Source organism: Schistocerca piceifrons, chromosome 9 (genome assembly GCF_021461385.2).
Source record: "Schistocerca piceifrons isolate TAMUIC-IGC-003096 chromosome 9, iqSchPice1.1, whole genome shotgun sequence".
NCBI lineage: Eukaryota > Metazoa > Arthropoda > Insecta > Orthoptera > Acrididae > Schistocerca > Schistocerca piceifrons.
In genome coordinates, this window is record NC_060146.1 from 16,366,139 (window position 1) to 16,379,520 (window position 13,382).

Genomic DNA, 13,382 nt, shown 5'->3' on the forward strand with positions numbered 1-13,382 from the left:
TAGGAGGCTGATGAACTTAGATGTTCAGTCTCCTTAAGACCATTATCAGCAGCGGAGTATAGATGTCGGTGTATATGTCGCTGTAGATATAGAACAGAACAAGTTTTCTTTTTTCCGAACAAGACACACAGAGCAATTGGTAGACAATTTGCACTGCTGAGCAAATATTTAATATACAACACAGATACAAATCAAGCGGATTGCAATTACTCTATCATGAGCACCGGAGGCCGCGGGTTCCTTATAGCAAAATACTCAAAAGATGTGTCTGAACAGCTAATGATATTTTGTCAGTGAAATTGTGCCTCTCCCTGCGTACAGAGAATCAGCGAATGTAGGGAAACACATGTTACAGCATGGTAAAACTTTAAACCATACATTGTCAGCAACAAGAGAATGTGTCTTTCACTACCTATTCTTCAGGTACTATAAATAACGTGACAGCACGTCTCTGGGTCAGTTTGCAGTTCGTCAATTTCTCATCCATTTCTGCCACTATTTGCACCGTACAGAAGTAGATCAGATGACTCTCTGGATGTACGTCCGGTACTCGTCCCCAGCTTGTTCAGACGGCGTGAAGACGACCTCCCCGTCCGGTCTGTAAGAGTCGTACTTGAGGGAGACAACCTTCTGGAAGCCCAGCCTCTCCACCGCCCTGGCGGAGAACACGCTGGAGCAGTCGATCCGCACCAGCGGGATTCCTCTGTCCTTGGCCAGCTTCCTGGAAAAGAGGAGCGAGCAATTGCTGAGTTTGCCGTAAAAGAGTACACTACTGGCCATTAACATTGCTACGCCACGAAGATGACGTGCTACAGACGCGAAATTAAACCGACACGAAGATGATGCTGTGATATGGAAATGATTAGCTCAGGGCCGGCCAAACGCTGCACAGTGTGCAGACGTGCGGAAGTGCTGCACATGTGCGCACGTGTGCGACAGCGACATCTGTTATTAGACGTGTGTCCTAAATGAACGGCGGCGGCTCCACTTCCCAGTTTATGTGGTGCAAGCAAGAGCGCAATATATCCAGTCTCGTTTGCCCCTGGTAACCGTAACCTTAACAGAGAAGTACTGAGAAATGGCAGGTACTGTGAAAAAGCAAAGGACGGGAGAGCTATGTTCTCAGTCGTTTAAAAATGACTGGGAACTGCAATTCTTGTTTGTAGCCGTTGGTGAAAACTCACAGTGTTTGCTGTGCCGCCGAATAATAGGCGGCCAGCGTAAGTTTTCAATTGAAAGACACTACAATACACATCACAAAGACGAGTGTAGTGTACTCAACAGTGAAGAACCGGCAAGCAAAATTAAATGTCCTTAAGAAAATGGATGAGACACTGAAACACGTATGTAACGTAGCAGCGATGGTGAAGCGTGATAAAATCTTTGACCAGAGAGCCTTTTATCGTGGTTAGTCTGCGCTTGACCGCGCGAGTGTTGCGAGCAGTACGCTAGTAGTCGTCATGCAGAGCGGTCGGTCAGTAGTAGCAGCCCAGTGCAGTTGTGTGATGTAGTCTGTCGGCAGTAGTGGTCTAGTCCTGTCACGGTCGCGAGCGGGACGCAGTCGGCGAGCGTCGACATGGCATTCTGGTCAAGATGCTGAATGAGGTATATTGTAAAGTTTATTTATTGTAATTAATTTCCAACAAGTGCCCCAATAATAATTTTGATTCCAAAGCAATTTTTACAAAAAAAATTTATTTAATTGAACTAACGATTTCGTTCCACTTCCCTTAAAGAAAAGTTTCAGTTAAATTTCAAAAAAATATATTATTTGCAATGCAGTTCCTCCAAGCCGTGGGCAACAATAAGAGCAGAAATTTGACATGCAGTTATACTGAGGTAAGACTTTAATTCTGATTTTTTTGCACAGGGCCGTAGACCGATATTTCGGTTTAATTGAATTATCATTGTCACTGAAGTTTCATTAGCACTGAATTGTTTTTCATTATTTTTGTGGGAGCTTACACCAGAGTCAGATTGCGAATTTCACGTTTTTGTTGCCTTTGTCAGTACATTTCATTGCAGGGAGGTTACGCTTGGCTCCCATTGATTATTATATTTTTTATTTAAATATTTCTGTGGGGACGATATTGCTTCTTGGCTCCATTTCTATATAATATTGTCTTTTAAATTTTTGTGGGGAGGTTACACTTGGCGACACCCAGTCCAGGATCGAATTTCGTTGAGAATCTTTTGAACAACAGTCAGATATCTGCTCTTATTTGCTTGGATATAATTAGGATTTGGCGCAACGCTTTTACTAATCTTGTGACTTTCTTTCTACAGGTCAACGGCAATTCGTTGCTCTGTTGTATTTGTTTGTTGCCTTTCTGTATTTGTGCTTATTTCTTTTGTGAATAATTGTGACTATTGTGAAAATGCCGCGAAAGACTATGAATAGTGTATCGCGAGGTATTTTGAATGAAATTACCGACTTAAACAGCGTGACCCATAGTAATTGTGACACGCAGTGTAATGATGATAATCCTGCGTTCACTAACAATCAGTGCATTCCAACCACTAATAATGACTTTTACCTTAATGATGAACAAATGAACTCAATTGTCTCGTCTGTTAATTTGACGACAATTGATGACGCGGGACGCTCTATTGTAATGAGCGCTGCCGAGCTTAACACACCCGATTTGGAAAATTCAAATAACGTTCAGACAAATTCTTCTAATGAAAGTGATCAGGATACTCAAAGTAGGACGGATTCATTTAATTCCGAAATAGTGACCGACAGTGTACATACGACTGATAAACCTTTTTGTAAATTACAGAATGACCAAATGGTCACACAAAACGCGACAATTGTAGATACACCATCAAACAGTACTGAGAATAGAGTAGGTAATGTCACCTTGGAGCAATTTATGGCAATATTGATAGAACACAATGAAAAGCAAAGTGAGAAAATAGACAACAATATCAAACAACTTAGTGAACAGGTCAGACAACAGAGGGCAGATAACAAACAAGATAACGAAAATCTCAAACAGCACTTAAATGAAAAACTTGACAATAATGACGAAAATTTCAAACAACTTAGTGAGCAGAACAAACACTTAAATAAAAAATTAGACGACAATTCCAGACAGCTTACTGAACAAATTAGAGCCGTTGCCGCGCAGTGCCATGACACTAAGGAACAGTTGCGCGTGGAAATTGAGGCTTGTTCAAAAAAAAGTAGCGAATAAATTAGGTCTGTTGCTCAGGAATTAAGGGAAATGCAAACAGCTGCAACAGAAACACTCAGAGACGAAATTAGCGGAGTCGCTAAACAATGCTCTGAAAAGGCTGCACAATTACGCGACGAATTTAAAGCAATGACAGCAGAACTTTCGCGCACAATGGATGAAAAGATAGACGCGAAATTCGAACAACAGAACACTCAGATTGACGAACGCTTTAATCTCCACATACAAAACAGTGATACGCGTTTCCGCAAATTTATTGAGGATCAAAATAAAGTAAAACGTCAAGTAATGGAAACAATCACTGCTCAGAGACAGGAAGACAAACGTAAAATGTTTGCGAAGGCAAAAACGTATGTAGATAATAATATTGCCACAGTGTCCGACGAAATTAATACCATCAAACATTCGAACTCAGAATTGCGTGACGAAATTTCGGATCTTAAATCGAAAACAGACACATACACAACCGATTTTCAAACCGTGACTGACAGACTCGAACAATTAGAACTAACACAGGATTCCGATGTCGTCAAAGCTGATGTTAAAAAACTGAGCGAAACTACACGTAAGTTGCAAAAACAGATTAATGCGTCCGATTCTAAAACCGATGATCAGGCAAAAATACTGACTGAAAAATATGATGAATTAGCCAGTCTTATTGATGCTATTGAAAGTAATAATGATAATAAATCAGACGATACTGCACCGATTTCATTTAACCAAACACCTGAATTTCAAAATTTACAGCACACAATTAATGAGATCGATTCGTCTAATAACACGTTGCGTAGAAAATTGTCGAGTTTACAACAAGAAGTAACAGAGATGAAAAGCATTTCAGTTAATAGTAACATACCACAACAGACGCCACTTTATGAACATTTGTCAGACTCACGCAGCGCGTATAATTTGGGTAATCTACAGAGAGTACGGGACTTAGATTCCGATCAACCACAGTTCAATAGATTCTCTTACGATCCTGAACATGTTCCATCACACAGAGATGATAGTTTCGATTACAAACATTTTCTGTCAGTGAGAAAGTTTAAAGTTTTTAAAAACGATAGAACACAGATTCACCCACTGGATTGGATTCAACAATTTAGCTTTGCTCTTCCACCGACTTGGCCTGTAACGCATAAACTTGAATTTATTTGCAGTTTTTTTGGAAGGCGAACCGGCAACTCGTATGAGACCGATCGCGAGACAATGCTATTCGGTAGAAGAATTCCAGAATGCATTTCTGTCAGCGTATTGGTCGAAGACGACACAGCGCGGAATTAAAGACCAGTTAATTAGCTTACCAAATTATGAGAACACAAATTTTCCCAGTGTCACGCAATTTTTTGAGCACATGGTGCAACAAAACCAGTACCTAAGTGAACCGTACAGTGAATCCGCACTTATACAATTATGCATCTCTAAATTACCACGGTCATTACGAGTGTCACTTCTAACGGGCCAGCAAAAAGAAAACATTTCAGCATTCAGAGATCTTTTACAGCTCTTGGAAGTACAGCAATCTGATTATTCTTTTGTAAACAAAAACTTTTCGTATAATAACCAAGGTCAACAAACTTATGGTAATTATGATCAGGGACGTAATTTCAATAGGAAAAGTAACAGACGCTTTAGGAACGACAACTACCAGAACTTAAATCACAGACAAAATTCAGATTATCAATATCGTCAAAATTTTCAGCAACAGGAAGCACATTTTGGTAACAATAGACGTTTTCCACCACAACAGCATGAAAGTCAGCCGGTTGGAATACATAACCAACAATGTAATGCACAAGGTCAACCAGGCTTTAATGTTCCGCCGCGAGCACGTATAGTCCCTGATACAACAAATAGTAACGTACGGCAGCAAGGAAACAACTACGTACAAAGAAGGCAGTATTTCAATTCCTATCGCAATACACCGTATAGGAATGACTATTACGACAGACGTAAAAATAATGAGAACAATTTTCAGCGTACATCTAACAACAGTCGGACATACCAACAGCAAAATTTTACACAAGAACCTATTCTCATGAATGAACCCGACAGTAGGTATCATCCAGAGCGTAATACGTCTGGAAGAAGTAATAGAACTGTTCAAATAGTAGAAATGCCACAGAATCCTCCTAATAATAATAACACGTCAGATAGAATCTGACTAGATACTGTACAGATCGCATCTTCCAATAATACAAGCACTACTTCAGACACGCAAAATGTTGTTCACGAAAATGTAATTACTTTTGACGACATCAGAGACACTCTTTTGCAGGAAAGACCATTTGTTCAGAAAACTATTTCACATCCTGTTATCGAAATTAAAATTGGTTCATCGAAATTCTCAGCAGTAATTGATTCCGGATCACCTATATCAGTAATAAATGAGGAGACTTTTAACGAGTGTAACAAAGAGAATACTTATCCGACATTACCTTTAGGCAAAACAAAAGTGAAGGGAGCAGTATCGAGTAAAGGAGTAGACGTTAAATTACAGACGCATTTATCATTTTGTATTGGAGGTCATACTTTTCACTCTAATTTTTGGATTGTTCCTTTATTGACAACAGACGTAATATTAGGTACGAATTTTCTGGTACAACACGATGCAGTTATTGATTTTCAGAATTCTTATTTAATGGTGAAGGATGAAAATATACAATTTGCTATAGAATTTCAGCACTCACTATCTGCGGAAGAGCAAACAATTAATTGCACAGAGGTCATTTCCGCGTCACATAACATAGACTGTAATCCCACATTGTTCACGGATACGTACGTACACAACTATAATACTCCATACGAAGCTGACTACGACGTAATACAGATGATTTCTGATAAGGTTAAAGAGAGCAGTGCAACTACACACAACGAACGAACGCAATTACACGAAATTCTTTTACAGCAAGCTCCAGTTTTCGACAACATTCCTGGTACTATGTCCGGATTTATGTATGAATTTCAAGTCAAACAGCACGACACATTTAAAGCAAAGCATTATCCCATTCCATATATCCACAGAGAACAGGTTAAAAAGGAATTGCAGGATATGCTTGACCAAGGAATTATAGAACCAGCAGTTAGTCCATACATAAACCCGCTATATATTGTTAAGAAAAAAGATGGCTCACTTCGCCTCGTACTTGATTCACGTCACATTAATGACATTATTATTAATGAAACAGATCGACCACAGACACTAGAGGAACTTCTACAAAAATTTCACGGTACTGCTATTTATTCTACATTAGATTTGAAATCGGGATTTTGGCAAATTCAACTTCATCCGAACTGCAGAAAATACACAGCTTTTCTCTGTTTCGGCGACTGTTATCAATTTTGCAAATTACCGTTCGGCTTAACTATTTCTTCTGCAGCTTTTATTCGCGGTTTGAACACAATACTTCCGACAGAACTTAGAGACAGAATTACGACGTATGTAGACGACATTCTTATCGCAGAAGCTAACTGGTCTGAACACAATCTGATTCTTGAACAACTGTTACAAACTTTTCGTGCACAAGGACTTACAGTTAATCTTAGTAAATCGCACTTTGGCAAAACTTCTATAAAATTTCTTGGACACGTAATTTCAGCAGAAGGCATTGCACCTGATCCGGAAAAACTTCAAGCTCTACGTGACATTACTGTTCCTACGACAAAGAAGCAATTACGCAGTTTTTTGGGCTTAATTAACTTTTTTCGTAAATTTATTCATCACTCTGCTTTAGACACACCCAGATTATGCCAATTAACAGGTAAAAACAGTATTTGGTCTTGGGATAAGCAAGCACATTCTGAATTTGTGAACCTGAAACATGCTTTGTTGAATGCTCCACTGTTATCGCACCCAGGTCTTACCAGAAATTTTTCCGTTGCCACCGACAGTTCCAACACCGCTTTAGGCGTACACATTTTCCAGGAAATTGATGAAGATGGCTCTACAGTAATTAAAAACATCGCATTTGCAAGTCGCATTTTGTCACCTGCTGAACGAAATTATTCTGTTACAGAACTTGAAACATTATGTGTTGTATGGGCTTTTACGAGATTTCGGCACTTTCTTTATGGCAGACATACCACCGTTTACACAGACCACAGAGCGATACAATTTTTACTTTCGGCCAAATTCACTCACGACAGATTAAGCAGATGGAAACTTTATTTACAGGAATTTAATTTTACAATAGTTCACATTCCCGGCACACAAAATGTTATAGCAGGCGCACTATCGCGTTCTCTCGGCAACAATCAGCAAGACGTAGCAACCAACTTCTGCAAAACAAATTTCAGTGTCATGTACATTCAGCAAGTTGCATTTGAAAATTTTATTTCATCGTCATTACAGGACATAGCACAAGAACAAAACAAAGACAACGTGTGGAAATAAATTAAACACCTTTGGGAAGATAAGAATAATGTTACGATTAGAAATCATTACACTTTACGCGAACTGTTATTTTACCAACATGGAGAAACGTATACGACGAGTTAGCGTCTTGTAAGATTTGCCAGAAAGCTAAATCTGACACCACTTCACATATTCCTCCTTTATATCCCATTGTACCCGTTAAATTAAGACATATGGCCGCAGTAGACATTTTTGGTCCGATTCCGAGAACTAACAGAGGTTTTTGCTACATATTTGTCGCTGTTGAGCTCACTTCAAAATTTGTTACTTTCACTCCATTATGCAAAGCTACTGCTAAAACTGTTTCGAAAGCATTTGTAAAACATTTTCTATTTCATGTAGGGCATGTGATGAGAGTAATTTCTGACAATGGACCACAATTTCGTTGTGGCATATGGACACGCATGTTACGAGCTAGAAACATTTCTCCGATTTATATATCCAAGTACCATGCTTCTTCGAACCCTTGTGAACGGTTAATGAAAGAAATTGGTAAGCTGTGCCGAATATACTGCCACAAAAGACATATTGATTGGGATACGCACATACTCTCATTCCAAGATGTAATTAATTCCATTCCAAATGAATCCACTATGCTATCTCCGTCTGTTATATTGAAAAACGTTGAACCACCAAACAAAATTAAAGAATTAGTAAACTTCCCTAAATGTCGTCGCCTACGACACCATGAAATAATTGCCATTGCGCTGAACAACATCAAACGTGCCGCAGAGCGCCGGAGAAGACAGCAAAAACAGGTTTGTACACGCCGCGACTTTCACGTTGGACAGAAGATATTAGTACGTACACACCATTTATCCAGTAAATTAAAAGGTAAGTGCAGTAAATTTGAACTTCTATACGCAGGTCCATATCGGATTCGCAGCATCCCTCACCCCAATGTTGTACACGTCGAAACTTTGAGAACCAGAAAATCGAAAGGCAACCACCGTTGGTCAAATATTAAACCCTTTATTGAATGAAGACACTGTATGATTCAACACACTATGATGCCATTTACTAATGCAATTATATTCACCTGACTAATTACTGATGATTATCGTATTTTTTCTTGGCAAGTGCCCGGCAAGGTAAGGTTAGCAGGTCGCTCTTCTTGTCGTTACACATCAGACCGTGCATATTTTTCCAGACGAACTTACATATTTTATGAATAATTATGCAATTCTATGTAATGACATATTAATTTTATCAAATTCTCTCTCCATTAAAGTCTTTAATTCTCGCCTCTATTAACTACACTACATACAAGCTGAACACAACGAACGTCACATTTTGTCTTTTTATGTACGATTGTTTTCATGTTTTGTTTGTATGCACTGTGAAATAGTTAAGATATAACACACACCAGTTGACTTTGACATTTTTTGCCTTATGCCATCTCAAGATCATGACTGTTTTACATTTTTTGCTGCTGCATTGTATTATTCTGTGTACATTTTTGCATCTGAACACTGTCAATGTCTTTGACATATTACGTTTTCTGTCATGTTATGCTGTATGGTTAATTATGTCACCATAAACTAGTCATTATTTAGTGGGTATATGATTTAAATGCAAGACATTAATCTTTGTTCATCAATTTCAGAAAGAAATGATGTATGTAAGAAATAAATTCAACAGAAATGGAATTTCACCTACGGAATAAACGAAAGAAGATGCAATAACTTTATGAGGAAGAGTAAATGGATCAGGATTAACAAGCATTAACAAGAATATACTATACTCATCGTAGAATAGCAGTCTTAACTAATTTTTTCTTTCAGAATACAAGGTGATTGATGCAGGCTGTCAGCCAGAACTACACATCTTAGTTTTAGTGATGAAATATGTTAGAGATAAGGAATAGTTGTGTAATGAGTAATGAAGTGATATTTTTGCAGATGATAAAGAATGCTGATGAATAATGATGAAGAATATGCTGCTATGAATAATGAAGTTTTTCTTTACAGGTGATGATAATAATGAAGTTATGATAATATGGATAATGAAGTGATTGATAATGAAATTTTTTCTTTACAGATGGGGATAATGTTGAAGTTATGTATTTATGCTATGTAGTTATTTAAGTATTTATTGCAGTTTGTTTTGACAGCAGGTGTTATATTGCATAGTAGGATGACGGAAAGTTTTGGAAAGAACAGCTATGGAACACATTTTTATACACATTTCACTACCTGTTAATTCGAAGTTCACTACTTTTCAGCATAGTGTGCGTTTCTTCTTTCAGGTCAATAATCCATTTTGTATTTTTTCCAGGAGAAGCTTTTCATGATACTTACTAAACCTGTTACTTATTATACCTGTTCTAGTACTTGCATTTTTATTTTTTACCCATTTGTGTTTATCATTTATAAATGTGATCACATATACTGCCTTGCTACATAACCTTGCTACAGCTGACTCATGACGAATGACGTTACCTATCCTCATTTGCAGCAATAGGTCAAAAGCAAATAGTGTTATGCCTCAGCAATTAATTATCGATCCCAACGCAATGCATTGCTAACCAAAAAAAAAATGTATTACCATAATGTCACTAGTTTATGATAATTCTGAATAATACTGATCAACTCTGAATAGTATGTCACTTCAGTAATGACTTCTTAATGATACAAAAAAAATATATATATAAATAATGCTTTGTAACTGGCTAATAACTGCCACTGTTTATTGTAATGAGACTACTTACAATGCCCATGATTATTAATGCTATGACTGTAATTAACTGATTTTTAATAATGACTTTGTAATGATCTGAATAATACTGAATGATGAACAATGTTTTATTCTATTCAATACTTGCTGGCCACTGAGTGCCAATAATTAATGTCACTCAATGAATTATGTTATTAATTATGCCATTAATTAGCTCTTGTTTTCAATGTTGATACTTTGTAACTGGAAAAGAATGTGATTGTTTAATAATGCTTTGTAATTAGGAAAAAGCTAATGATTCTTACTATATTGAAATGACAAATGATTAATTAACTATGCCATACTTTGTAACTGGAAAGGAATGTGATTGTTTAATAATGCTTTGTAATTAGGAGAAGGCTAATAATTAATACTATATTGGAATGACAAATAATTAATTAACTATGCTATACTTTGTAACTGGAAAAGAATGTGATTGTTTCATAATGCTTTGTAATTAGGAGAAGGCTAATAATTCTTACTATATTCAAATGACAAATGATTAATTACGCTTTGTAACTGGAAAAGAATGCGATTGTTTAATAATGCTTTGTAATTAGGAGAAGGCTAATGATTATTACTATATTGGAATGACACATAATTAATTAACTATGCCATACTTTGTAACTGGAAAAGAATGCAATTGTTTAGTAATACTTTGTAATTAGGAGAAGGCTAATGATTAATACTATATTGGAATGACAAATGATTAATTAACTATGCTATACTTTGTAACTGGAAAAGAATGCGATTATTTAATAATGCTTTGTAACTAGGAAAAGAAGGCTACTGATTCTATGTAAAACAATTAATGAACATTTTTCTGTAATACTACATACATGATACAGAAATGTTCAATAACTGGGCTATGAATGCTGCAAACTACTAATGAAGAATGGTATGTGACACAATGAAAAGCAAAGTGAGAAAATAGACAACAATATCAAACAACTTAGTGAACAGGTCAGACAACAGAGGGCAGATAACAAACAAGATAACGAAAATCTCAAACAGCACTTAAATGAAAAACTTGACAATAATGACGAAAATTTCAAACAACTTAGTGAGCAGAACAAACACTTAAATAAAAAATTAGACGACAATTCCAGACAGCTTACTGAACAAATTAGAGCCGTTGCCGCGCAGTGCCATGACACTAAGGAACAGTTGCCCGTGGAAATTGAGGCTTGTTCAAAAAAAAGTAGCGAATAAATTAGGTCTGTTGCTCAGGAATTAAGGGAAATGCAAACAGCTGCAACAGAAACACTCAGAGACGAAATTAGCGGAGTCGCTAAACAATGCTCTGAAAAGGCTGCACAATTACGCGACGAATTTAAAGCAATGACAGCAGAACTTTCGCGCACAATGGATGAAAAGATAGACGCGAAATTCGAACAACAGAACACTCAGATTGACGAACGCTTTAATCTCCACATACAAAACAGTGATACGCGTTTCCGCAAATTTATTGAGGATCAAAATAAAGTAAAACGTCAAGTAATGGAAACAATCACTGCTCAGAGACAGGAAGACAAACGTAAAATGTTTGCGAAGGCAAAAACGTATGTAGATAATAATATTGCCACAGTGTCCGACGAAATTAATACCATCAAACATTCGAACTCAGAATTGCGTGACGAAATTTCGGATCTTAAATCGAAAACAGACACATACACAACCGATTTTCAAACCGTGACTGACAGACTCGAACAATTAGAACTAACACAGGATTCCGATGTCGTCAAAGCTGATGATAAAAAACTGAGCGAAACTACATGTAAGTTGCAAAAACAGATTAATGCGTCCGATTCTAAAACCGATGATCAGGCAAAAATACTGACTGAAAAATATGATGAATTAGCCAGTCTTATTGATGCTATTGAAAGTAATAATGATAATAAATCAGACGATACTGCACCGATTTCATTTAACCAAACACCTGAATTTCAAAATTTACAGCACACAATTAATGAGATCGATTCGTCTAATAACACGTTGCGTAGAAAATTGTCGAGTTTACAACAAGAAGTAACAGAGATGAAAAGCATTTCAGTTAATAGTAACATACCACAACAGACGCCACTTTATGAACATTTGTCAGACTCACGCAGCGCGTATAATTTGGGTAATCTACAGAGAGTACGGGACTTAGATTCCGATCAACCACAGTTCAATAGATTCTCTTACGATCCTGAACATGTTCCATCACACAGAGATGATAGTTTCGATTACAAACATTTTCTGTCAGTGAGAAAGTTTAAAGTTTTTAAAAACGATAGAACACAGATTCACCCACTGGATTGGATTCAACAATTTAGCTTTGCTCTTCCACCGACTTGGCCTGTAACGCATAAACTTGAATTTATTTGCAGTTTTTTTGGAAGGCGAACCGGCAACTCGTATGAGACCGATCGCGAGACAATGCTATTCGGTAGAAGAATTCCAGAATGCATTTCTGTCAGCGTATTGGTCGAAGACGACACAGCGCGGAATTAAAGACCAGTTAATTAGCTTACCAAATTATGAGAACACAAATTTTCCCAGTGTCACGCAATTTTTTGAGCACATGGTGCAACAAAACCAGTACCTAAGTGAACCGTACAGTGAATCCGCACTTATACAATTATGCATCTCTAAATTACCACGGTCATTACGAGTGTCACTTCTAACGGGCCAGCAAAAAGAAAACATTTCAGCATTCAGAGATCTTTTACAGCTCTTGGAAGTACAGCAATCTGATTATTCTTTTGTAAACAAAAACTTTTCGTATAATAACCAAGGTCAACAAACTTACGGTAATTATGATCAGGGACGTAATTTCAATAGGAAAAGTAACAGACGCTTTAGGAACGACAACTACCAGAACTTAAATCACAGACAAAATTCAGATTATCAATATCGTCAAAATTTTCAGCAACAGGAAGCACATTTTGGTAACAATAGACGTTTTCCACCACAACAGCATGAAAGTCAGCCGATTGGAATACATAACCAACAATGTAATGCACAAGGTCAACCAGGCTTTAATGTTCCGCCGCGAGCACGTATAGTCC

The 13,382-nt window shown here is 37.2% G+C and overlaps 1 protein-coding gene across 1 annotated transcript in view; it reads right to left on the minus strand.

Moving 5' to 3' along the window:
• Positions 1–519: 519 nt before the first annotated feature.
• The window catches only part of LOC124717200 (arylalkylamine N-acetyltransferase 1-like), a 113,709-nt gene continuing 100,846 nt past the window's right edge, over positions 520–13,382 (minus strand). The window contains exon 5 of the mRNA XM_047243978.1: positions 520–721. Coding sequence (XP_047099934.1) covers positions 520–721 — 202 coding nt within the window. The remainder of the gene's footprint in view (positions 722–13,382) is intronic.